The sequence below is a fragment of the Aulonocara stuartgranti genome (assembly GCF_965226115.1).
Source record: "Aulonocara stuartgranti genome assembly, chromosome: 9".
Classification (NCBI taxonomy): Eukaryota; Metazoa; Chordata; class Actinopteri; order Cichliformes; family Cichlidae; genus Aulonocara; species Aulonocara stuartgranti.
Genome location: NC_138960.1, coordinates 10,285,499 through 10,309,614, shown reverse-complemented (window position 1 = coordinate 10,309,614; position 24,116 = coordinate 10,285,499). Strand labels below are relative to the sequence as shown.

Here is a 24,116-nt window from a genome sequence, read left to right as displayed (position 1 = left end):
CGCAGCCTTAAGAGGCCAGCATTCAGACCCCAGAGTTTAACGGCCAAGTTCGAGTCTCTGACGGTCCGTCTGCTATAGCGGGGTAGGCCGAGCGAAAGACGAAGCTCCGGGCTCCTCCTTTTTCCAGCTTTTTTTTTTTTTTTCATTCACATTTACACTGAAGCTGTGTTCACATTCATCCTTTAATCATGACAAAACGAATCACACTGAGGTGAGACCTTGACAACAGACAAATCAGAAGCCGACACCAATGATAAGAAAGAAATTCATTTACAGACACGTGAAAAAGCAGTTTAAGGTTCTAGATCTGGATGATTACAACACATCATTATTTATTTAAAGCAACCCAAAATGCACAAATGACTATAACCAAGTACATCCTGTGATTCAGCAGCTGATGGAACCAACTTTAGCAGCAAAAACTTGAGTTAATCATTTTTCATTAGTGTTTCACAGCCAGAGATGGGCAGTAACGCGGGGTAAAGCGTTACTGTAATCCAATTACTTTTTTCAATTAACGAGTAATGTAAGGGGATTACTATTGCAAAAAAGGTAATTAGATTACTGTTACTTTCCCGTAAGCACGCTGCGTTACTGCGTTACTAAAAAATTTTTGGCCAGAGTGCCTCATGACAATAACAGCTGTGTGCAGATCAAGAATGGATAATCTATGGAGGAGTGCAGAGAGAGTATGACCGTGCAGCGTTTAAAGCGTGGAAGTACTGAGCTTACTTTGAGTTTGATTCCGTAAAAAGTGACAAAAACTTTTAGAAACTTCTTTTTACAGCGAAAAAACCCTTAACTTCAGAGCAAGCACCGAGTACGCTACTACGGGATTGGAAATTCACAGAGAGACTCGCGGATTCTTCCACAAATTTCTTCTAGTCAGGATGTTGCATATAATTTAATTTTTGCTTGATGCATAAAGTAAAAAGATTCAAACTAATAAAACAAGTTTTAAAAACAGACTTTTCCATTTGATTACATTTTGTATGATGGATGATGCAGAAAAAGTAGAATTGGGCTGAAAGATCTATTGCTTTATTACCTATTCAGGTCATAAATCATGTTTTTAAAAAGTAACTAAGTAATTAATTACTTTTGAAAATAAGTAATCAGTAAAGTAAGGGGATTACTTTTTAGGGGAAGTAATCAGTAATTAGTTACTGATTACTTTTATTCAAGTAACTTGACCAACACTGCTAGTTAAGTTACTACCATAGTTAATCCAGTTACGGGTAACATGATAGTGCTAACCCATAACCCTGAACTCTGTAATACTGTAAATGATGAGTGATTTAAGTTAACACTAAACATTCAACAGTGTCTCCTGAACATTTATAATCAGGTGTGAGTCTGGCTGCATTGACTTTTGAAGATGCAAATTTAGCATGATGGCTGATGGTGCTGTGTAAGCTTCTACTTACCTTCTACACTGTGTTTAACACACATTTCAGAATAGCAAAGAGGAGCACTGTTGCTTCATCCTTAATACTTTAGAGGAGAACTGGACTGCAGATCAAAAGGTCCTTAATAGCTTTTTGTCCTCCCCGACCCTCAAAGCCAAACCAGCCATGAGAGCTGATGGGACAGGATTTGTAAAAGTGACATTATCAGAAAGAAAGGGGAGCAAGAATACTTGATATTTGCATTCTTTAGAGAAAAGTATTTGAAAAGGCTGTCTGCTGTTTTGGATTGATGTCGTTCTCCGGAGGCTCAAAGAAGTAGGGCAGTGTCACGGTCCTTTTGGCAGCAGAAAGCTGCTGAGTGCTGGAAAGAAGCACGGCCACACCAGCTGAAATGTCTCACTGACACAGAAGCTGTTGGCCATCCTCTGTGTTGCCACTGTCTTCACCCTGCTGTTATTAAGTGTCAATAACATACATTTCTATGGAGCTAAGCTTGATGAGCGATGCCTTGTTGGCTGACATTTATGTCTTTGAGCGTGTGAGAAGTTTAATAATTATAAAACCACATGAGTTTGACAAATGTCCTTTTAACCGTCAGCTCATAGTGAAGCACACTGAGCCACCCGGAGCTATAATATCAAAATAGAAGCTGCTACCTTTGTCAAGAGTGGCTGGATCTGAGTGCATACTACTTTCAGTTATTCAAATTTTGCTGAATTTGTTCAAAGTCCTGTCTATGTGCAGAGAGTGTCTTCCAGAGGAATGGTTCTGTGGGGATTGTGATGTTCTACATCACGAACATCAGCCACTCCACAGCAGAGAAAGTGTTATTGATGTTTTTAAAGCCATTCCTCCAACCACATGTATTATTAGAGTGGACGGTCAAAATTGCACAAGATATTTCCTCATGAGATTTACTCAATTTTGGTTTTCATATGTGTCTACAGCCAGTTAGAAAGAATCTATTTAAGTGGTTTTCTCTTTCTTGGTAGCTCGCATTCTGCCAACAGTAAAGCTTTGAAACTGCTCCTGTGGGTTGCGTAAACTTCACAGTATCAGCAGGAAAAATCGTGATTTTAATCGACATTAATAGTAAACAGCAACCTGCTATTTAGGTTTCTGTGATGGATTTGAACATAGTGTGATGGAGCATGTTTTCTGCCCTTGCTGTACAATCAGAACATGGTATTGCTTTAACAGAAGTCATCTGTGAAGGCAGTGGTGTATTATTCATGTTGTTTCTTTTTCTTTTTGGTCCAAGGACGTTATGATGTGCACCAGGCGATACACAGATGTCAAACATGGCAGCAGCAGTGCAGCCCTGATTTAAAGGACCTGGTTAGGAGTGGATATTGGCCAGCATCTGTCAACATGTCTACTCTTTACACTTTAGACCTCTTGAGCTCCTTCCTGGAACTAAAAGTATTTTCTCCATGATTCTCCAGGGAAGCTTTTGCAAAACTGTTGGAGCGTGGTACTACAGTGGCTTGCAAAAGTATTCGGCCCCCTTGAACTTTTCCACATTTTGTCACATTACAGCCACAAACATGAATCAATTTTATTGGACTTCCACGTGAAAGACCAACACAAAGTGGTGCACACGTGAGAAGTGGAAGGAAAATCATACATGATTCCAAACATTTTTTACAAATAAATAACTGCAAAGTGGGGTGTGCGTAATTATTCAGCCCCCTGACTCAATACTTTGTAGAAGCACCTTTTGCTGCAGTTACAGCTGCCAGTCTTTTAGGGTCTGTCTCTACCAGCTTTGCACATCTAGAGACTGAAATCTTTGCCCATTCTTCTTTTCAAAACAGCTCCAGCTCAGTCAGATTAGATGGACAGCGTTTGTGAACAGCAGTTTCAGATCTTGCCACAGATCTGAGGGGGCGAATACTTTTGCAAGCAACTGCAAGTGTGGGGGAAGGCTGAGTGAAGTATTTCTTTGATATTGTTTTTCAATAAGCAGATGCAAATATTTACTCCTCTGTTATGTTTCTGTACATACAGACTGGGCGTGCCAAAAGCGATGCACTGCAGCACAGCTTTCTGGATGAGGAAGAGCAGCTGTGCTGTGATGTCAGCTTCAGCTGCCCAGCATGCACACCTGAAATGTTGGCGGTTTCAGTTGATGGTAACAGAAAGCTATATCACTTTCAGCAAAAAGAAAGGTGCTCATTGTTGATGTTCTTTGTGTTTGTGTTTTTATGCACATACTTAAAAAAGCCTTCCATGGTTAGACTTTATTGTTTCTCTGATGTTGCTCTGATGACCGTGACTTTTTTGATGCCGTTTTTTTGTTGAAACCAACTGTTGTCACCCTCTGCTGCTCAGTGTGCTGGCTGTTTTCTCGGGAATCTCAACCACAAGAAAGTTTATACGAACGAAGCTAAAAAACCTGTGACAGTTTGTGAAACGTCATTAGCAGCAGTGAAATAAGTTAGTTAGTGAAATGATAGAGGCTATTTTATGCTGGAAAAATTCTTCCAGCACAAAGTGGCCCAATAAACGGAATTTTTTAATACAGAAATACATCTAATGATAAAAAGCAGAGAATTCATTGTCTGTTTTCCATTGCAGAGCTGGGATGCTCGTCTCCTCATGGAGCGCTCTCGAGCTGTGAAGTGTCCAGATATCAGCGCTCACCTGGCTGGTACCAAGAAGGTTCAGCAAGTGCTCCCCAGACCTGGAGTCCTGGACAGATTCTTCCCAGACCAGCCTCAAGCTGTGCAGCAGATCCGAGCGACATTGGCTGACCTCTACACTCTAGACATGGTGAGACAAAGGGCACGGTTTGTTCATTGTTTGGAAAATTTGGCATTAGATAATCCTCACCTGGGTGTTGCTGTTCAGTGTGAGCAATATCATTTGCATTTTATTCCTCTGATTTATTTCTCTGTGGTTGCGCTGGTCTACAGGGTCCAGAGAGGGACAAAACAGTATCAGTGGCCTTGTCAGCAGCAGAACGGTTTGTCTTGAAGTCTCAGCGAGAAGGAGGAGGTACAGCGGGCGGGGGGATAGAAGCGTCTTTAAAAATGTTGAAAACTTCTGTTTGTTGCTCACCATTTGTTAAACTAGGGAAGTTTAAGCAGTGCATGTGTGGATCTGCACACATACATGACTGCCTGCTGTTTTGCGTTACTGTGTATCTACTGTGATTCATGCATGCTGTACTGTGACTGAGATAATAGTGTATATGAGACACACTTGACAACAACATTGATCAGGATGTGAAAAAGCTACCAGATACAAGTTGTCAGCAGGTTATGGCTGACTAACCACCCTGCCTTACATCACTCTGGGCTAATACTGTAAAAAGCAATCATTAGTTTTCTTTGTAATATCAGATCATTTGTTTTGATAAATACAAAGTCCAGTATCAGGGTTCATATGAGCTATTTTAGCAGTAATTTTACACTCCACTATGATAGTGTTTAGCTGTTAATCATGTTAGCAAGGAAGCTCGGGTTTGTAATTCATTCTTAATTTAGCCACGCTGCATGAATTTGGATGATACGATTTTTGAAAATGGCAGTTTCATTTATGGGGCGTTTATAAAATGGTATTTCTTAGGCTGGCTTTTAAGGAAGGAGAAAAGGTATGTATCAGTTGGCTGGGAAGAAAGATGGAGGTGGAAAGGATGTGCGAGCTATGGGACAAAGTTGCTGAGACTAGGTTAAAAAGAGGTGAGGATCAGTGAGCAGGAGTGTGGCTTTGTGCTGAAAAGAGCACAACAGATTGTTTGGAGAGAAGGTGAAGGAAAGTCAGCTGAAGCAAGACAGTTTGTGGAGTTTGTGTTGGACTGTATGTTATGCTGGGAGCCTGGGGATTAGTGCACTTTGATTCCAAGTTAATACTAGCTAGTGTTTCTCACTGGTTTTTGGGTGGTGGAGTAAAAGGGATTGGTTGGTGGCTGTTTCTAATGTTAGCCTTTTCTTGGTTTTCTTACAGGCAGGGTAAAGACATGGTGATGAATGAGTGTGTGGGCCGTCTGCTGAGGACCAAGAGCTCAGGACAGTCAGACGGGGGCGTCGCAGCAGGAGTCACCGTGCTCGACAACCCTCTGCTGTCCTGAGATGTCACACTCCTGCCTGCACATACAAACCACACTGAAGTCAAAGTTCCACCTGCACCTCCACCTGTTCTTGCAACAGCATGAAAACTGACAGAGGTGAGACAGCAGAAAAGTTCTTGTCTATTTTATTATTTTTTTTACTAAGTTAAGGAATTAAGTTAAGAAGAGTGATTAAATAAATAGTTTCTTGCATTTTTGATTTAGTGATTGTGTTTAGGATTATTTCAGAAACATGTTTAGAGGATCTTTGTAAGCCTGTATTTACTTTAAAAGAAGGGAAGCACTTCTTCATCCTACAGAAAAGGTGACACATTACAGATGAGTTCATAAAAAGTGTCTCTGTCACTCTTTCAAGGCTCTGTCACTTTTTCTTTTTGACTGGAACAGCATGGTAAAGTAGGCCTAGGCTGCCATCTTGTGGCAGTGTGTTGTTACTACAACATATGAAATTGTGTTTCTATTGGAAATATAATTCAGCACCACTGAGCCGCTCTCTCAGTTACAAACTGAACCTGTTTTGTAGACGTATAAATCACTAAGTACAGTGAAGCTTTTGGTTTTGTAAAAGTGTTTCTTATTCTAAATGCATGTTGATTTTTATCAGGGTGAAGAGCAGTTAGCAGTGCATTCATGGACATCTTTAAACTATTATTTGAAGAATCTTTGGTCATGATGGCATGAACTAGAAGCGTGAGCTCCAGGTGAGACTGCACAGAACAACAAGTGTCCTTAAACTGCATCAACTGATGACGTCTTACAATTTTATTCCACTGTGTGTTTTTATCATTGAATGTTTCTGTCTTTGTGTACATGTAACGCAGACACTAAAGCTGAGCCAGAACTTCATGCTGAAGAGAAGGATTCTTTTAAAATGCATGGGGGAGCAAGCAAGTCAGATACCAAGGGCACAAAGATGAAGCAGGTCTGATCGGAAACCGTTTATTTCCAGGCCAGGGAGCACAAATAAAAACACCCTTAAAAGGTTCCCTCCTGCTCAACGGCGTCACTCCCTACGGAGAGAAGATCTACATGACCTTATCTGCGTATCTGGAGGTCAGCCGCTGCTCCGCCGTGTTGTACCTGTTTGTACGTGTTTTTAAGTCTCTTGATGTCATCGTGTCTAACACACACCCTTTATCTCCTCTCTGCAGCTGGACCATTGCATCCAGCCTGCCATTATCACCAAAGACATCTGCACGGTCTTTTACTCCCGAGACGCCAAGATTTCCCCACCCCGTTCTCTCAAGAACCTCTTTGGGACTGGATACTCCAAAACTCCTGACTGGTAAATCTGGGCTGCTGCACTGTGGCCATCTCTGTTTCACAATCAAAGATATCTGCCCTGTTACAAAGTTTCCTTGTTCAAAACTTCTGCTTCATTATAGCAACCGAGTGACTGGGATCTACGAGCTGAGCTTGTGTAAGATGTCTGACACTGGAAGCTCAGGTGAGCGGCCATGAAACATGTTTAAAGAACGGCAGCTGTTTTATCATAATTCTGTGGAGAGCTTCATCCTAATGAGGGCTCATGTCCTGAGCAGGGATGCAGAGGAGGAGGAGGAAGGTCCTGGACACATCAGTGGCTTATGTGCGTGGAGAGGAGAACCTGGCCGGCTGGAGGCCCAGAGGAGATAGCCTCATCCTAGAGCACCAGTGGGAGCTGGAGAAGATGGAGCAGCTGCAGGAGGTGGGGCCTTAAAAGATTCATAAAGAAATAAATCTGTTTAATATCGTAGAGGGAAAAATGACTTTTCAACTCAAAGACCAAAGTGCTATTCTAAAAAGTTTTTTCTTAGAGTACAGACTTTACATGACTAACCTCCCCTCTTCTCCCCACCTCACATTCGCCCCCATCTTTCATCCAGGTGGAAAAGACCCGTCACCTTCTGGGAGAGGCGGCTCCCGTGGGAACAGCTCCCACCACCAAGTCCCTGAGTGAGTCTCTGTCCCCCAGCGTGAGCTCCGGCACTCTGTCCACGTCCACCTCCGTCTCCTCGCAGATCTCCAGCACCACCTTTGAAAGCGTGAGAAGGAGCTGGCCACCAAGGTGAGAAAAACGTGGGCTTAGTGGGCGTTCTTGTTGCTGCCTTCTTCCTTCTCTGCTCGGAGCTGATCGGTCTTGTTCCTGTTGTGTTGTAGTGCCTGCGCCTTCTGACACACACCTTCAATACTGAATACAAGCAGCTGGTGAACAGCATCAGTGACTGCAAGGTGAGAAATAATACAAAGAAATAAAAAAATAGCCTTTCTGTGTCACATCAGGGAGTTCCTATATTGACGTCTACCTCATCCTGCTGTTGTTTCACTTCAGCTTTCTCTCATCTCACCGATCGGACGTGATCCATCCGTGACGAGCTTCAGCAGTGCCACCCTCACCCCTTCCTCTACCTGCCCCTCTCTCTCGGACTCGCGCTGTGGCTCCATGGGCCAGAAGTAAACATATTTTTAGGAACATTGACCTCGATCTGCAAACGGTTATTGACAGGTTATCTATTTGATTCTAACTTGGTGTGATTTGTGTTAAAGGACCCCTGAGAACAGCTCACGTGCCTCCAGTCCCTCCTGCTCAGACTGTGAAAACTTCCCGATGGTTCCCACTCTGGAGACCTCCTACCTTGCGCGGGCTGCAAAAGAACGAGTTCCTGAACTTGGTGCCTGATATTGAAGAAATGCGACCAGGGTGAGTAATGCCATATTAACCCAAATACTGTCACTATGACATGTGTCTCACAGACCAAATGTAAGTCGACACTCATGTTCTCTAGTTCAAGCAGAAGTGATGTGGATCGATTCAAATTCCTGAACCTGGATGATTTCAGCTGGAAACAAACCAACTCTGCTTCTTCCTCAGATAATTCAATTCAATTCAATTTTATTTATATAGCGCCAAATCACAACAAAAGTCACCTCAAGGCGCTTCATAGATACAGAGAAAAACCCAACAATCATATGACCCCCTATGAGCAAGCACTTTGGCGACAGTGGGAAGGAAAAACTCCCTTTTAACAGGAAGAAACCTCCAGCAGAACCAGGCTCAGGGAGGGGCGGGGCCATCTTCTGTGACCGGTTGGGGTGAGAGAAGGAAGACAGGATAAAAGACCTGCTGTGCAAGAGAGACAGAGGTTAATAACAGATATGATTCAATGCAGAGAGGTCTATTAACTCATACTGAGTGAGAAAGGAGACTGGAAAGGAAAAACTCAATGCATCATGGGAATCCCCGGCAGGCTACATCTATTGCAGCATAACTAAGGGAGGATTCAGGGTCACCTGGTCCAGCCCTAAATATATACTTTACCAAAGAGGAAAGTTTTAAGCCTAATCTTGAAATCTTGTCTTCTGAATCCAAACTGGAAGCTGGTTCCACAGAAGAGGGGCCTGAAAACTGAATGTGTTCACTGACCGGTGTTGCCAGCTTTGGTGGCTCGTCTCCCGCTCGAAGAGGACCAAAAAGAGAACAATACAGTGTTCAGCTGCCTGGCTGTGCTCTACACACACAGCCCTGCTCTGGTACAGTAAAAACCACATTTACATTTGTTTACATTTCCAATGTAGAGGATGAGTTTAGATCACTGTGGTCCAAGCTTGTCGTCAGTTATAGAAACTGGATGTTGCACAGGAAAGTGTGTTTCCTTACATTTATTTTGTGTTGACAGAAGTCTTTGATTCATATTGATTATTAAAGCGGGCTTTAACCTGTGGAGAAACACGTGTGCTCTTGCTCCTTCAAACGGTTTTCTTCAGAGATTTCTCACTGTTTGTACACATGCTGAGTGGCTAGTTTTGAAAACACTTACTTTACCTTTACTACTCTGCTCAGAAATGCAACCTGTGACCTTACACAGCCCAAAAACTTATCCTAAAACATAAATTAACAAGGACAGAAGCTTTTTACAAATGCTTCAACAGTGTAATTCTAACAAGGTATGCAATACATCTAATGTCAGTTCAGAGGTATGAAGTGATGACACTTTGACATCACTGAATAAAAGCAGTCTTGTCATAATAAGCTTTGCTGTGGACAGTTGGCGCGTTAAACTTTTTCTTATAAATAAAAAAGGTAATCAGATGTTAAGTTTGTTCAGTTTTAGTTGTTCTCATCGTGTTGCTCCTCAGATCTCCCGTTGTCCCTGAGCCTGACTAAAGCTCGGCAGCTTGTTTTCAGGGCATGGCAATGCAGATATGAGCTAAATGTGACACAGCAAAGAAAAATCAGAATCAAGAAACCCTGAGCTGACTTTCATGGCTGCAGACGTGACATTAAGAGCCTCACAGATCAAAAAAGTATGGGATTTAAACTGCTTCTAGACCTGCACACGTCTGTTTCCAGGGCAGGATACCCATATGGAAAAGATATATATAAATCTTATAAAGTTTGTATCTGTCTTGTGTGAAACTTGTATGAAAAGCATATAAGTGTGAAAACAGATATAAGATCCCTTGAAAAATTATATAATGAAACTTGTATGTTTTGGATACTTACTAAAACAATGTATGAAAGTAATGCGAAAGTGGCCACTTTCATGAGTAAATCATGTAAGCCTTATATGATTTACTCATGAAAGTGGCCACTTTCATGCCCAGTAATCAGTAATTACAAGTTTTTACTATTTTTTTCCGTATGGGTATCCATTCCAGTGCAGCAGAAGGAGCGGTCAGTGTGGACCTCGGTGCTGTACAGGACCTCCTGGAGCTGCTTGTCTCCTGGCATCTGGGCTTTCACTCGTATCTGAAGGACAAAATAGGAAAATCAAGTTGCTCTCACTGTCACCTGATTTCCACAGACTGCCATCTGACCACATCCCTGCAGTTGGATCCCACCGCCGTACCTCTAGGATGGGTCTTCTTGGTGTCAACCCAAACCACCCTCTCCTTCAGCTCTGAGCTGAATATATACACATGATTGCTTCTTAAAAAACAAACAAAAACAAAAAAACGTCCCCACACGGAGTGAGACTCAGTCTTGGATGCCCAGATCAGCCAGTGTGGTGTCCAAGAAAGGGAAGGGTTGGTTTGCCAAGTTGGGCTGTACCTCGATGGGCAGTGTCACCAACATGGGGATATCCTGCTCCGGTCTGACGCGCAACATCTTGTTGTGGGACCCCGGGAGCTTCCTGTCTGCCGATCCGCCTCTTCGTCGGCCTGCTCCACAGTCGCCGCCTCCTCCAGAGAGCGTTTTGTGTCGTCTGCTGCCAGCTTGACTTGCTGATCTTTATCTCAGGAGGCAGTGGGTTTTTACCCTCTCCCCCTTTGATCCTGTGCGTTATCGTTTAAAACTCGCTATCTGCATCTTTTGGCTCCAGCACGTCTTTATTGTTAGAGTTGTTGCTTGCTGTGTTCTTCTGCGGGGTGCTAATGATTCATTGTTCTGCTTCTTCTGATGGTAAACGCCTCTGGAAAGCCTGAATATGTGAGCGCGTCTGATTCATACAGAGTTCTGCTCTGCCCCCCCGGACTGATATATGCAGCCAGTGTGAATGTGTGTTATGTATCACTCACATGTTAGGTTCATTAGACTGACACAAGGGTGATGCACGGATGTTGGTGTTTTTAGGGCCAAGTGTGAAAGTGGAAGAAAGACAATTTCTTTTGAAATGTTAAAAGAATGTTAGAAATTTGATCAGAATACAGTAAAAATGAGAGAAACAGATATTTTTCTCAGATCATTGTGTTAAATTGTCATAATCGCCGTGTTCTCTTTAAGACTATCAGCTCTACTCTAAACAACCCTGAAAGCCTCTGCTGACACATGTCATCAGTTCCTTTCTTTCTTTGTAAACAAGGTCGAGTCTGTCAGGTCAGCAATAGAACTTCCTACAGATGACCCATCAGTGTTTATTCCATGACTGTAAACATGTTTCCATTTGTCACTTCAGTCTTTACTCTGAAATACAGGAAATGACATCATGGCTCAAAATCTTTGTCGTTCAAACAATTCTTTATTTAACAATATTTTAACTTTATTTAACAAAATACATTCAATAAAAACTTAAACAACAGAAAACTGATTTTTAATCCAACCACTGAAAAAAAAAGGTAACGACTGAACACAAACAGAAGAACAATTTATAAAGATTAAAATGGAACTACAGGAAGTTTGATTCACAGCCTCATTTGAACTTTAACTTAAACTTAAGGAGAGCCGACCTGAGCTCTGTGGAGCCTGATCTCCAGGGTTTTAAGTTGGACTCAGCCCTGCGTGATCGCGCTGATGTTTGCACAGAGCAGATGATGAAGTGAATGTTTTGGCACAGTGGTAACAGTGAAACAGTTTATTAGTAACGTGGGATCGTTTGTGTGCAGAGTATGAACTGAGATTACTGAAGCTCTTGTCACACTGCTCACAGCTGTAGTTTCCTTCCATGTGTGTACGTTCATGCTCGTTACGATTACTTGACTGTGAGAAGCTTTTGTCACAGTGTCTGCACTTGTATGGTTTCGCTCCTGTGTGGACTCGTTTGTGTGTTTTAAGCTGACCTGCAGTGGTGAAGGATGACCCACACTGATCACAGAGGTGCTTTTTGACCCCACTGTGAAAGAGTTCATGTCGTTTTAACTTAGCTGATGTGGGGAAGCTTCTCCCACATTCTTTGCAGTATTTCAGTTTGTCTCCAGTGTGTTTACGTTGATGTATTTTTAGGCTGGCTTGCAGACTGAAAGTTTTTCCACAGATGTCACAACGAAAGTCTTTCCCACCACCACAGCGATGACAGGGTTGAGAAGTGGATCCATCTGTGTCGCTCTGCTTCTAAACAAAGACACAAAGACAGTGTAAGTCAGTCCTTCAACACTTTTATCCTGAAAGTCGCCTGAAATAAAGAGCATCTCTGCAGACGTCCAATTACATTTTACTGTTTCAATTAACACACTCAGTTTACTGGGCTACAATAACTACAATACTACCACCATAATACTACAGCAATACTTATTTAATATTACAGTAACCTCTGACTTACACTTAAATGAAATGAAAACCTGAATAATGGCTCAGAGCTACTCTTCGGTGCAGTAGAAGTGCTAACATGCTAACACAATTTAATGAGCAGACTTGTTCCAAACAGTCAGACTGAACTTACAAGAATAAAATAAAAATACAAACCTCACAGTAACTGCACTTGTAGAGTCTCTTTCTGGTGTGGATCTGTTGGTGTTGTCTCAGGTACTGTGGAGTTTTAAAAGTCTTCTCACACAGGTCACATTGATAAGGTCTCTCCTCAGTGTGGGTAAACATGTGGCGTTGTAACTGTGCGTCTGTTGTAAAGTATTTGCCACACTGATCACACCAGTACACATCTTCTCCGGAGTGAATGCGTAGGTGTATATTTCGGTACCCTAGCCGGCTGAAGGTTTTTCCACAGATGTCACAGCTGTATGCCTTAACTCCAGAGTGGGTAACTAGATGACTCTGTAAGTTGCTACTTCGAGTAAAAGCTCTGCCACACTGATCACAGCTGTAAGCTTTAACTCCACTGTGGACGACTTGGTGTCTTTTCAGGGAATTCTTCCAGGAAAACGACTTTCCACACAAGTCACAGCTGAACGGTCTCTCTCCAGTGTGGATGAGCTGATGTTGTTTTAGTTTAAACTTCCAGGTAAAATCCTTCCCACACTCGTCACAGGTGTTTTTTTTCTCTCTCTTTCTTCTGTGAGGTTTGTCGGCCTCCTGAGAGCGCTGACTTCTCGGTCCACGTTGGTCCTGCAGTGACAGAGATACAAACAGAGGCAGTGAGTGAAATGCAGTCATTAAACAAACTGAAGCTTCAAACTCCCTCCATTAACACTAGTTTTAAACCTGAAGGTGGAGTGTGGCACCAAACACCACCAGAACCTGAACGACTGCAGGTGCTGATAAGTTGCGGTCGCGGTATTTCAACATCTAGTTAGCAATACAGAAGACGAGCGAGAATAAATGGAGTAATATTTTTTATGTGGCAGGTAATTTCAAATGCAGCGATTCTATCAGCCCAACAAACATCAGTAAACACACAAACTGTTTGTGTGCAGTTTGTCTCACAATGTGATGTAAAGACTGCAGTAAAATCCTCTGCAGGTTAGTGCAGGATAAGCAGGCAAGTTTACTGTAATGTGATGGATTTAAGTAAAGAACAGTGTGTGAGTGGTGCACAGTGACTGTGGTGCTCATGTCAGAGTTAGATTACATCAAGTGTAGCAGAGATTAACTTAAACTTAAGCTCATGATGCTGACATTCATTCACTGAGCTCCACCCACATACCAACAGTTTAGTGTCTAATATAAAGACAGTGTACTGTCAGTGTAGAGAAAGGAAATCAGCCAGGACAACTCGTGAAACATCTGCTGACATCTGGTTGAATTCACAGAGAGCAGCAGGTCAGCTGATCACAGCCTGCACATTAAAAAAATCTACTGGAGCTCTCAATAGAAATGATTGTGAGCTGTGACCCTTTTCCCCACACTGAGCCACTACAGCTGATTTTAGGGTTGAATCCTGCTGAATCCCACTTTAACATCTTCCTGCTCATTTTGATGTTTAGAGGCAACGTCACCGTCTAAGATGTAGGCATTGTATACATTGTATACATTATTTCTACATTACATTAATATTGCACAAGGTTCATTTAGTTTAGCATAAAATATATATATCAGTACTTCAGCTTTTAATGGAGTATTTCTTAACACTAGTATCTGTCACCTTCTGTGTTGAGCTCATTGTTTTCTCTGCAGTGGCTGAGCTGAGTCCAAGTAGCTGAAATTTCCTCTGCTGCTCCGTCAGACTCTTCTCCTCCTCCTGATCAGCTGGGACAGAAAACAGAACTTTGTTAAGCTCCACACTGCACTGAAGAGTCAAAGTGTCTCATATGTTCATCTGAGAACACACAGAACACATTTTAGCTTCCCTGGGTGGACAACTTGTTTGAAACAAACACAAAAGGTTTGAGCACCGATACCAAATTCAGCAGTATGGCACACCAGTACCAGGAGAGCAATTCCTCTTTAAAATATGCCCTGGCCAAGAAAAAACCCGACAATATACGTGTGCCGTGAGAAATGATAGATAGATAGATAGATAGATAGATAGATAGATAGATAGATAGATAGATAGATAAAATTTATTTCAAACATGCAAATATAATTGAAATAACAACAGAAAAAAATAAAAATAACAAAACTTAAAAATCATCAAGTTTTCATGTAAATATCTATGTCTACAGAATGTGTGTGCTCGAAAAGGAGTAGGATGAAGTTTTCTTGTTCCTACCCCCTTATTTCAAATTTCATTGCTTACAAATCCATATCCAGGATTCAACATTATTTGATCATATATTTAACTATGTACAAGTCTAACACATTGAACATACACAAATAAAACCATTTTCAGCACATAAACCAGAACAACAACAAACTACATTTTTTACATAAACTAATCACTCTGTTTATAACAGCCGCTTAATCTCTGAGTTTATTTTCTATCTATGTGACAAAAACCTTAATGAAGACTTAAGGTTGGGTTACTCCGGCCTTGATTTATAAAAAATGAGGACACAATGAGACAACTCAGTCACTGAGAGGAAGATTTCCTATATTCATGCAATTTATTATTTTTGAACAATCCTGTGAATTTTTGTATTGATGTACTTGTCTTGATTTCATCTGTATATCCGAGTGGGTGTAGAAATCTGAGCCATCATCTGAGTAAGCCTCATCACAACTTTGCGCTGATAAAGGCAGCTGTGTTTTAGCCTGGAACACATTTATTTTTACATTTCTCATAAATGTATTTCATTATAGCACTTTTACCGCCAACATGTTGGGTCTTTTGGAGCCGGAAGTGACCTTATATGGAAGAAGGGTGGCGCTAGCTAGCTTAGTTAGCAAGCTGCATTCATAAGCTGTGCAGGTGCCACAGAGATGCTAAGTAGCCTTAATAACAGGCTAATAAAACAACAGAAACTCTGATTACAATGAGCTCATTTAAAAGCTTTCTTCTAATAAATTCTTTTCTTCTCTGTGTTTCACAACCTTTTGCTGATATCTTTCTGTAAATTAGTTTAAAGCAGCTTGAGTCAATTTAGTCAGATTTTTTTTTCCAACTTGTTCACAAAAACTTGAGAAGAGACACCGAGGAGAGCAACAGAAAGCCTCATTCAGGAGCTAAACTCAAGATTAACTAGACTCGGATTAATATTAGCTCGGTGCTTACCTTTAAATCAGTCTTGACAATAATCGGAGGGAAAAACGCCATAAAGCGGGAACTCGGCTTCTTCTTCTTCTGCTCTTGTATTTTTTGGCGGTTAAAGCTTTAAGGCGCATTACCGCCACCTGCTGGACTGGACTTTTCATGTCCCAAACATTATCAATTGGGCACAAATTTGTTGGAGTTTCTGTTAATAAAAAAGATGGAATTCAAGGATCTTGTTATTTGGTTTGTTTGTTTTCACCATTTACTCTACAATTTTCTGCCAGTGTATAGCAAACCCCACAGCTCAAATCAATGAAGAATTTAGTATTTTTAACATATTGCTTAAACTGGAACCAGCAGCTATATAGGCCTAATTTTTAATCCAAACATGTGATAGAGGTTTACCACCAGGAGAAGCAGACTGTAAATAAAAGACTGTGCTACTGAAAACTGTTAGTCTGACTTTGGATTGTAAATATGTTTCCATTTGTCACTTCTGTATTTGTATATGGCTCAAACTATTTGTTATGAAAGCAAAACAAACAAACTGATGTTGTATAAATTGATTCAGGATTATTTACTTCGAGTCCAGAAATCATAGCTGTCTCATCAGATCCAGTTGTGACATTAGCTATAGTTTCCGCGGAGGGTACTTGGTTCTGTATGACAGCACAGCTTTTAGGTTGAATTCAAGCGCTTGAGTACAGCCTGATAATTAGAGGCCTGCAAACTGTTTGCTGATGAACTTTGGAAGTAAAAGTACAGACAGCTATAGAAGACACAGGACACGAGATGGGTTCATTATTTCTTTTGAGTTCCATGTAACAATCCGTAACTCTGTAATTAATGAATGTGCCATTTAATCTTGGCTGCAGCCAAGATTAAATGGCACATTCATTAAATGGCTAAAATGGGTTGGCTGCCGTTCAGCATTTAGCACAAGTCAGCTTTTGATCAGAAAGTTTTCTGGTTTGATCCCTGGCTGCTCCAGTCTGCAGGCGAAATATCCTTGGACAAGATTGTAATCCCAAGCTGCTTTCTGATGCATCCATTGGAGTGTGAATGCTTTATAGAGTTTGTGAAACAGTTGTACGTGTGGTCAGATTGTTTTGTATTTGTGTGTGGATTGAAGCACATGTCTGAGAGCACATCAATCACTGCACATATTTTTTAAAATCTTAGTTTAAATAAAGTTTTTGATTATTTATTATAAAAAAGAGATGATATATATATAATGCAGTGGGCACTCTACCAGCTAACATGTCAGTTAATTTGACACATTGATTTATTTATCATTTCTTTTTCTCTCTCAGCTTTTCAGCTCCATATTTTTTGCCATTTCTTCCACACTCAACTCTGTTCTACAAGGTGAGCCCACAGTTAATGTAGGAGAGGGCAGGTGGCATTAAGAGATTTGATTGGGCAATCTAGGGCCCAGTTAGTTCTTCCTTTTGGTGAAAGCTGGGCTCTTCAGTTCAGCATGGCACAGCTCCAAAGATTCTGCAACATCAAACCCTCTGTCTGCTAATGTTACATCACCTGGGCTGAGGCAGTCCAGGTAATTGCAACAGTTTCTTGAAATTAGTTAATTCAGATATAAACAGAGTGACAGTTTACAGATTCAAACATGTCTCAGAGAAAACAGAAAAAAAACAGTAAAGCCCAACTCTCCTCTTTGTGATCAGGAAGACAAAATTCAACTTCCTGATCAAGTAGACAAATCATTCAACCAGCTTCTAGAAAAGGAAGATATTCAAAAGTTGAAAGAAATGGAACTCCTAGACAGGGAAGAAACTTTGAGCTCCAAGCAAAGCTTGATAAAGCACTAGAAAAACTAGTGCTGAAGGACAAAAAGAATCAGGAGCTGCAAGTAAAGCTTGATGAAAGACCGCACACAAATGAAGAGTTTCTTCAAGAAAAAAGGCTACAGGAGATAAAACAGAAGGAAATGGATTTCAAGCTCCAGGACATGGAGAAACACAACAAAGGCTTGCAAATCAAGCTTAATGAAGCTCTGCAAAAAATGAAAGAACTCCTCCAAGAAAAACAACAACAGGACATGAAGCAGTGCAAACTCCAAGGCATGGAGGAAAAATACAAAGCGCTTCAGGTAAAGCTTGATAAAACACTGAACAAAAATAAAGAGTTGCTTCAAGAACAAAAGCAACAAGAAATTAAACAGAAACAAACGGACTGCAAGCTTGAAGACGTGCAGGAAAAATACACAGCGCTGAAAATGAAACTTGATAAAGCACTGCAAAGAAATAAAGATTTCCTTCAAGAGAAAGAACAGCAAGACATGAAACAGAAACATCTGGATTGCAAACTTCAGAACATCGAGAAACACAACGAAGGCTCGCAAGTAATGCTTGATGAAGCTCTGCAAAAGAATAAAGAAATCCTTGAAGAGAAAGAAAAACTGGACCAGAGAGACACGCAGTGCCAACTCCAAGGTGTGCAGGAACAATACGGAGCGCTGCAGGTAAAGCTTGATGAAACACTGCACAAATATCAAGAGCTGCTTCAAGACCAAGAACAACAGGAAATAAAGCAGAAAGAAGACAAAGAAATTCTCCAGGACTTTGAGAGGAAAAACCAAAACCTGCAAGAACTTTATAACAAACTGAACTACAAAACACCTGAACTGGAAGAGGAAAAGGAAAAACTGCAAAACCAATGCTCAGAGATGCAGAGTAAGCTCAATGACATGCTGAGAAAAAACACAGAAGTCAAGGAACTTTCAGACAACGTGAAGTGCAAAAACACTGAGATGCAGGTGCTAAAGCAACAACTAGAGAAAACAAACGAAGACCTGCAGTGTTCACTTCAAGAAATCGAGAGCAGAAGTCAGCAGTTGGAAGACACACACAACAAATTACAACAGAGTTATACAGAGCTGCACGAGGCAAAGCTAATGCAGGAGGCAACATCTAAAGAAATGAAAGAAAGGCTCGAAGACAAACAAGCCAAATTAGAAGAAGTGGAGAAAACATGCAAGAGACTTGAGCAGGAGAATGCAGAAACAATCGATCAGTTGAGAACCCTCATCCTAGAGAAAAAAGTGCTCGTGGAAAAGCTCATGGAAAAGAAGAAAAAACGCTTCTGCTTCTTCTGGAGGAGGGACACTCCTGCTTTTTCTACTTTTTCTACTTTTTCTACTGCTAATGTCACCTCGTCTTCCTCCACCTCTGTTCCATCTTAATTTTCACCTCTCCTCTCTCTTTCTCTCCCTTTCTCTCCTGACACCTCTCCCTCCCCTGTCTCCCTTTAACTCCTATCACCTGTCCCATCTCCCCCCCCCCCCCCCCCCTCTCTCTTTTCACCCTCACCCACCAACCAGTCCCGACAGTTGACTGCCTCCTCTAGAGCCTGGTTCTGTCATAGGTTTCTTCCTTTAAAGGGAGTTTTTCCTATCCACTGTCGCACCTAGTGCTTGCTCAGAGGGGATTGTTGGGGTTTTCTCTCCTCTATCTCTTTCCTCCTTTCTATCCCTTTCCTTTACCTTCTTCTTTACAACCCCTCCCCCCCTTTCTATTTCCTCAATAATTTAATAATAAACACAATTGGCAAAATTTTAAAAAGTCAGATCAATGTCTTCATTCAAGAATGAATTGTCTTTGTCACGGGGTCATGTGTATTTTGTGTTTTCCTCGGGCTGGTGATCCTTGCAGTTGTTGAGCCCAAGAGTCCAGATTTTTAGTGTTTTAATCACATTTAGTGTTACATTTTAGATCACAACAAAAGGATATCCACAATTTAGGATTCAGGCATTTGTCTTTTTCAATATCATAATCATTCTATGATTGAGTCGGTTACAGAAGCAGCAGTTAGCAGCAATAACTTCAATTCATCAACATTTGCAAGCATTTCTTTATACACAGCATTTCTGTCAGGTTGAGGTCTGGACTTCCATGCAGTAGATTTGCTGCTGTGCTTGGGCTCATTATCCTGTTGCATGGCCTAATTTAGGAGAAGCTTTAGCTGTTGGACAGACGGCCTCACATTTGACTCTAGAAAACTTTGGCATACAGAGGAGTTCGTGGACTGCAAGGTGCTTATTGCTTGTGTCTGCAGAACAAGCTCAAATCACCACAATTGAACCAGCGTACTTGACAGTGGATTTGAGGTGTTTGTGCTGTGTTTGATTTTTGCTGAAGTTACTGCTGTGCATTATGACCAAACCTCCACTTTAGTCTCATCTTTTAAAAATATGTTGCTCCAGAAGCTTTCAAGGGCAAATTTGCAAACCTCAACTGAGTTGTTGTGTTCTCTTTAGAGACAAGAAGCTTTCTCCTGGCGGCCCTTCCAGACCAACCATACTTGTTTTGTCTTTTTCTAATTAAACTGTCTTGAACATTAACATGCTGTTTAAGGCCTGTAGAGGCTCAGATGCAGCTCTTGGGTATTGTGCAGTTTCTGTGAGCACTGAACAGTCTTTGTGGTGGATCTGAATGCTCCAGACTAGCAAACTTGCTCATGGTCAGTTAATCAAGTGCATAGAGCCCTGTGATGAATTTTCACATTTACTCTGTGAATCTTCATTCTTCTAGCTAGTCTTTACTCTTCTAGAAGCTTTCTTTGCTCAGACGTCTGCAGCATTGAATCTATGTCTTCTCCACTGCTATTCCAAACAAGGTGCTGATGCAGGGGTCATTAGCACAGTAAGATTTAAGTGCACAAAATGTTCACATCATAATAGTAATAATAATTAGAGGAGAGTATTATGTAGTCCAAGAAGTGTGTGGCGAAGTTTTCAGTGCGGAGGAGGGAACCATGGTGTTCAGGAGCCAAACTGCTTTGGGGGAAAATGCTATTGCACAATCTTGCCGACCTGCTCCTGATGACGCAGTCGTCTTCTGGAGGGAAGTGTGGTAAACAGTTGATGGGAAGGGTGATGCGGGTCAGCCATGATGCTAGTGGCTTTCCCAGTGAGGTGTAAATATCCTGTAGACTGGGTAGAGAGCTGCCAATAACACGCTGTGCGGTCCACACAATCCTCTGGAGGGCTCTGCGATTGGACGCATGACAGTTTTCATACCAGACTGTGATGCAGCGGGTTAGGATGCTCTGCATGGTACCTCTGTAGAAAGTATTAAAGATGGGTTTGGGGATGTGCACCTTCTTCAGTCGTCTCTTAAAATGCAGTCGCTGCTGAGCTCTTTTAGTCACTGATTTGATGTTGCTGGTCCAGGACAGGTCCAGGGGCGGATCTAGAGAAATTTTTCCAGGCTGGCATGGAAATCAAATGGGGTGGCAAAATCAAAGCCTTGTTTTAAAGACATATGCAGGTGTTACATATGATTAATATACATTAAGCATATGTTTCATATAAATATGGTCTATAACTTAATTATTTTCTATAGCCCACATAATTAAACATTTCAGTTACATAAAATGTGTGTACTGTATAGCCTGTATAATAAATAAATATGTAACCAATAAGTATAAAATCCAGAAAGCTACACAACACTGGGCGGGGGCTCATTTCCAAACACAAGTCTAACTTAAGTTTCATACTGTTTTTGTTAGAAAAAAATCAAATTGTACTGACTACTACTACTGCCAGAAAGCTGCACTGTCACAAACAATTATTGAAACCTCATTTTTCATGATTTGTTGGGTCAATATTCTGAGGTCCAAAATATAATTGGCCATTTTTGGCTGCTTTTGATTGTTGTTGTTTTTTTTACCTTGTCTTTCTTGGTATCATTCTTTTCAGCACAACCTCACACGTCCAAATTTACAGTTATTAAAACAACTGGTCTGAAATCACACAAACACATAAAACCCTAGTAGTAGTTATATTTTCTCTTTACTATAAAAACCACAGACATGTTTAGTAAATTATTTTCATAACTTGAAATGCAAATATAAGTGGTAATTTTTTTTAAAATTAATATTAAACAAAAATTTTGTAAATAATAAAGTTATATACAACTATTCATCTAAAAATGCAGGCAATGCATCTGGGGTTCTTATTTTTATTTTTTTGCACAGCCATTTTAAAAATACTACAACAATCAGGTGTCACAATAAGACGCCCCACAAATTATTTGTGCCAGTAAAAAAAAAAAATGTCAACCACAAGACAGAGAAGAACATCACAGGGAGAAACCCTGCAGGCCTGACAGCAGGTGTATCGCTCATTCTGTTTTCCACCTGGAGACAGTGTTCACACGGCATTCTGCCTGTGTAACTTGTGTAACTACACAAGTTAACACAATTCAATTCAATTCAATTTTATTTATATAGCGCCAAATCACAACAAAAGTCGCCTCAAGGCGCTTCATAGATACAGAGAAAAACCCAACAATCATATGACCCCCTATGAGCAAGCACTTGGGCGACAGTGGGAAGGAAAAACTCCCTTTTAACAGGAAGAAACCTCCAGCTGAACCAGGCTCAGGGAGGGGCGGGGCCATCTGCTGCGACCGGTTGGGGTGAGAGAAGGAAAACAGGATAAAAGACCTGCTGTGGAAGAGAGACAGAGGTTAATAACAGATATGATTCAATGCAGAGAGGTCTATTAACTCATACTGAGTGAGAAAGGTGACTGGAAAGGAAAAACTCAATGCATCATGGGAATCCCCGGCAGCCTATGTCTATTGCAGCATAACTAAGGGAGGATTCAAGGTCACCTGGTCCAGCCCTAACTATATGCTTTAGCAAAGAGGAAAGTTTTAAGCCTAATCTTGAAAGTAGAGATAGTGTCTGTCTCCCGAATCCAAACTGGAAGCTGGTTCCACAGAAGAGGGGCTGTAGTCGCAAATTTTGAAGCCATCCTGATAATCTTCTTCCACCAACGATGTGGAGATCCAACCCTTTTAGATCCAATTAAAATCAAGACACTCAAAAAGATGCTCTGTAAAAGAGTAGAAAAAATAGATACAGACATGTGCTGCATGAAAGACGTTAGGGAAGGTTAGTTAGCTGGAGAGCGAGTTAGGCAGGAGAACTCTCAGCAGCATTAACTGCCCTGTTACTGCACCACCTTAATAAACCATGGTGAAGCAAAATGTCTTGTGCTTAAGACTCTACATGAAAGTTAAAATATATATGTTCAGTGCACATAGATATATAGTGTATAGTTATACATATCACACAAAAATCCACCACATTTCCCCTTGTGGTACCTGGAGGTACCACCTAAAAAGACCCAATGACTAAAGAAGAACAAAAATCGTGAAAACGAATGCGTGCGCTGTTTTTTTGCTAACATACTTTAAAGCAAGCTCTAAATAGAATATAAGAATTTGTATAAAGATCCCACACAGTTGTTGCTCTATTGAATAAACCCCAGAAACCTCATAGTCATCAACATAACATTCTTCCAACGCTTCATTTCTCTTAGTCAATTAATTTAAGACTAATTGATTCCTCTTCATTTGCAAATCATACTACACAGTATCCTTATCAGAATACTCAAGAAACTTAAAACTAGCCTAATTACAGTAAAATGAAAGTGAGGCATGAAACACATCAGCAGAGACACATAATACATACACGGATTACACAGCACCATATGTGACATTAAAAATAATACAATAAAACAATTAATTCCCAATTTTGGATTTCATCTTGGTCAGGTTCAACTTCTTTTTCTGAACAACTTCTCAGTGTGGGCTTTGAAATGTTCTTTGACCATCACTTCATCTTCTTCATCTGACATAAACCCACCAAGAGCATCCTCTTTGTGGGCCGGTACTGCTCACCCGAGTAAACACGAGCTGACATTGACATGAATTAAACATAAAACATTATATACAGTATAAGATTTTGTAAGGTAAACCTAGTTCATACAAATGAAGTAAAGAAAAGTTATTAAAACAAAACGTGCCTTGCTGTTTATTCTTTCAGTGTCCCACAGTAGCACATTTCCTGCTAGGAAAATGTCAGAAGTCACATCATTTCTGTAAATTGGGAAGTAACTGTAATACATCAAGTCACCTCTGTCTCTTGTTACCAGGACTTTTTAAAATGAATGGTGCAACATGGAAAGAGGCCCTACACAAGAGTTTAGCTTTGAGCTCAATATGCGATGATCCTATCAGCCATGACATCTCTGACATGGGAAACCAGGGAATTTGATTAGAAAATGGTGAAGGATTTTCTTTTCAGTTAGAAACTGGATTTGTGTAACATGTTGGTGAAAAGCCCCCAAAGAAACCAGCATATGATCAGTCGCTATATTGCATTTAATACAAACGTCCTTCGTGTATCCTTTGAATACAGAACAGATCATTTCTGATATCTATGAGTAAACCCAACGAGCACGTGTCCCAAAAGACCCCACAGTGTTTTTATCTGGCTTTTCCCTGACAGTTAGTGGACACTGACAGATGTGTGCTGAATATGAAAGGAAACAAAAGAACTAAAGAAGGTTTGCAGTGTTAAAAACAAGAACTACATGAAGGTTGTTTCATCCTGCTGTAACTTATGACAGAAGCATCTTTTGTTTGTTTTTTCATTTAT

General features: G+C 40.9%; 3 protein-coding genes across 13 annotated transcripts in view; 2 read left to right on the top strand and 1 right to left on the bottom strand.

The window, feature by feature from the left end:
* The window catches only part of LOC309714675 (kinesin-like protein KIF1B), a 105,663-nt gene that overhangs the window by 647 nt on the left and 80,900 nt on the right, over positions 1–24,116 (top strand). The window contains exons 2-15 of one of the 11 annotated variants that reach the window (XM_082547287.1): positions 2,671–2,831; positions 3,420–3,543; positions 3,990–4,184; positions 4,328–4,409; positions 5,361–5,580; positions 6,089–6,185; positions 6,306–6,537; positions 6,636–6,769; positions 6,870–6,931; positions 7,026–7,171; positions 7,350–7,531; positions 7,624–7,917; positions 8,011–8,164; positions 8,250–8,438. In XM_082547287.1, the coding sequence (XP_082403413.1) occupies positions 6,514–6,537; positions 6,636–6,769; positions 6,870–6,931; positions 7,026–7,171; positions 7,350–7,531; positions 7,624–7,639 (564 nt within the window). In that variant the 5' untranslated portion in view covers positions 2,671–2,831; positions 3,420–3,543; positions 3,990–4,184; ... (2 more) ...; positions 6,089–6,185; positions 6,306–6,513 and the 3' untranslated portion in view covers positions 7,640–7,917; positions 8,011–8,164; positions 8,250–8,438. The other 10 variants (XM_082547284.1, XM_082547289.1, XM_082547285.1 and 7 more) reach the window with 10 other exon arrangements.
* LOC309714668 (uncharacterized protein) overlaps positions 1–24,116 on the top strand; it is a 98,054-nt gene that overhangs the window by 4,796 nt on the left and 69,142 nt on the right. The window lies entirely within an intron of this gene.
* LOC309714553 (uncharacterized protein) lies at positions 11,663–15,762 on the bottom strand (the record flags this gene model as incomplete). The annotated part of the gene is made up of 4 exons (XM_082547097.1): positions 15,666–15,762; positions 14,157–14,260; positions 12,584–13,180; positions 11,663–12,232 (listed from the first exon to the last, which is right to left on the bottom strand). The coding sequence occupies exons 2-4, from the start codon at positions 14,172–14,174 to the stop codon at positions 11,663–11,665; spliced, it is 1,185 nt and encodes a 394-aa protein (XP_082403223.1). The 5' UTR covers positions 14,175–14,260; positions 15,666–15,762.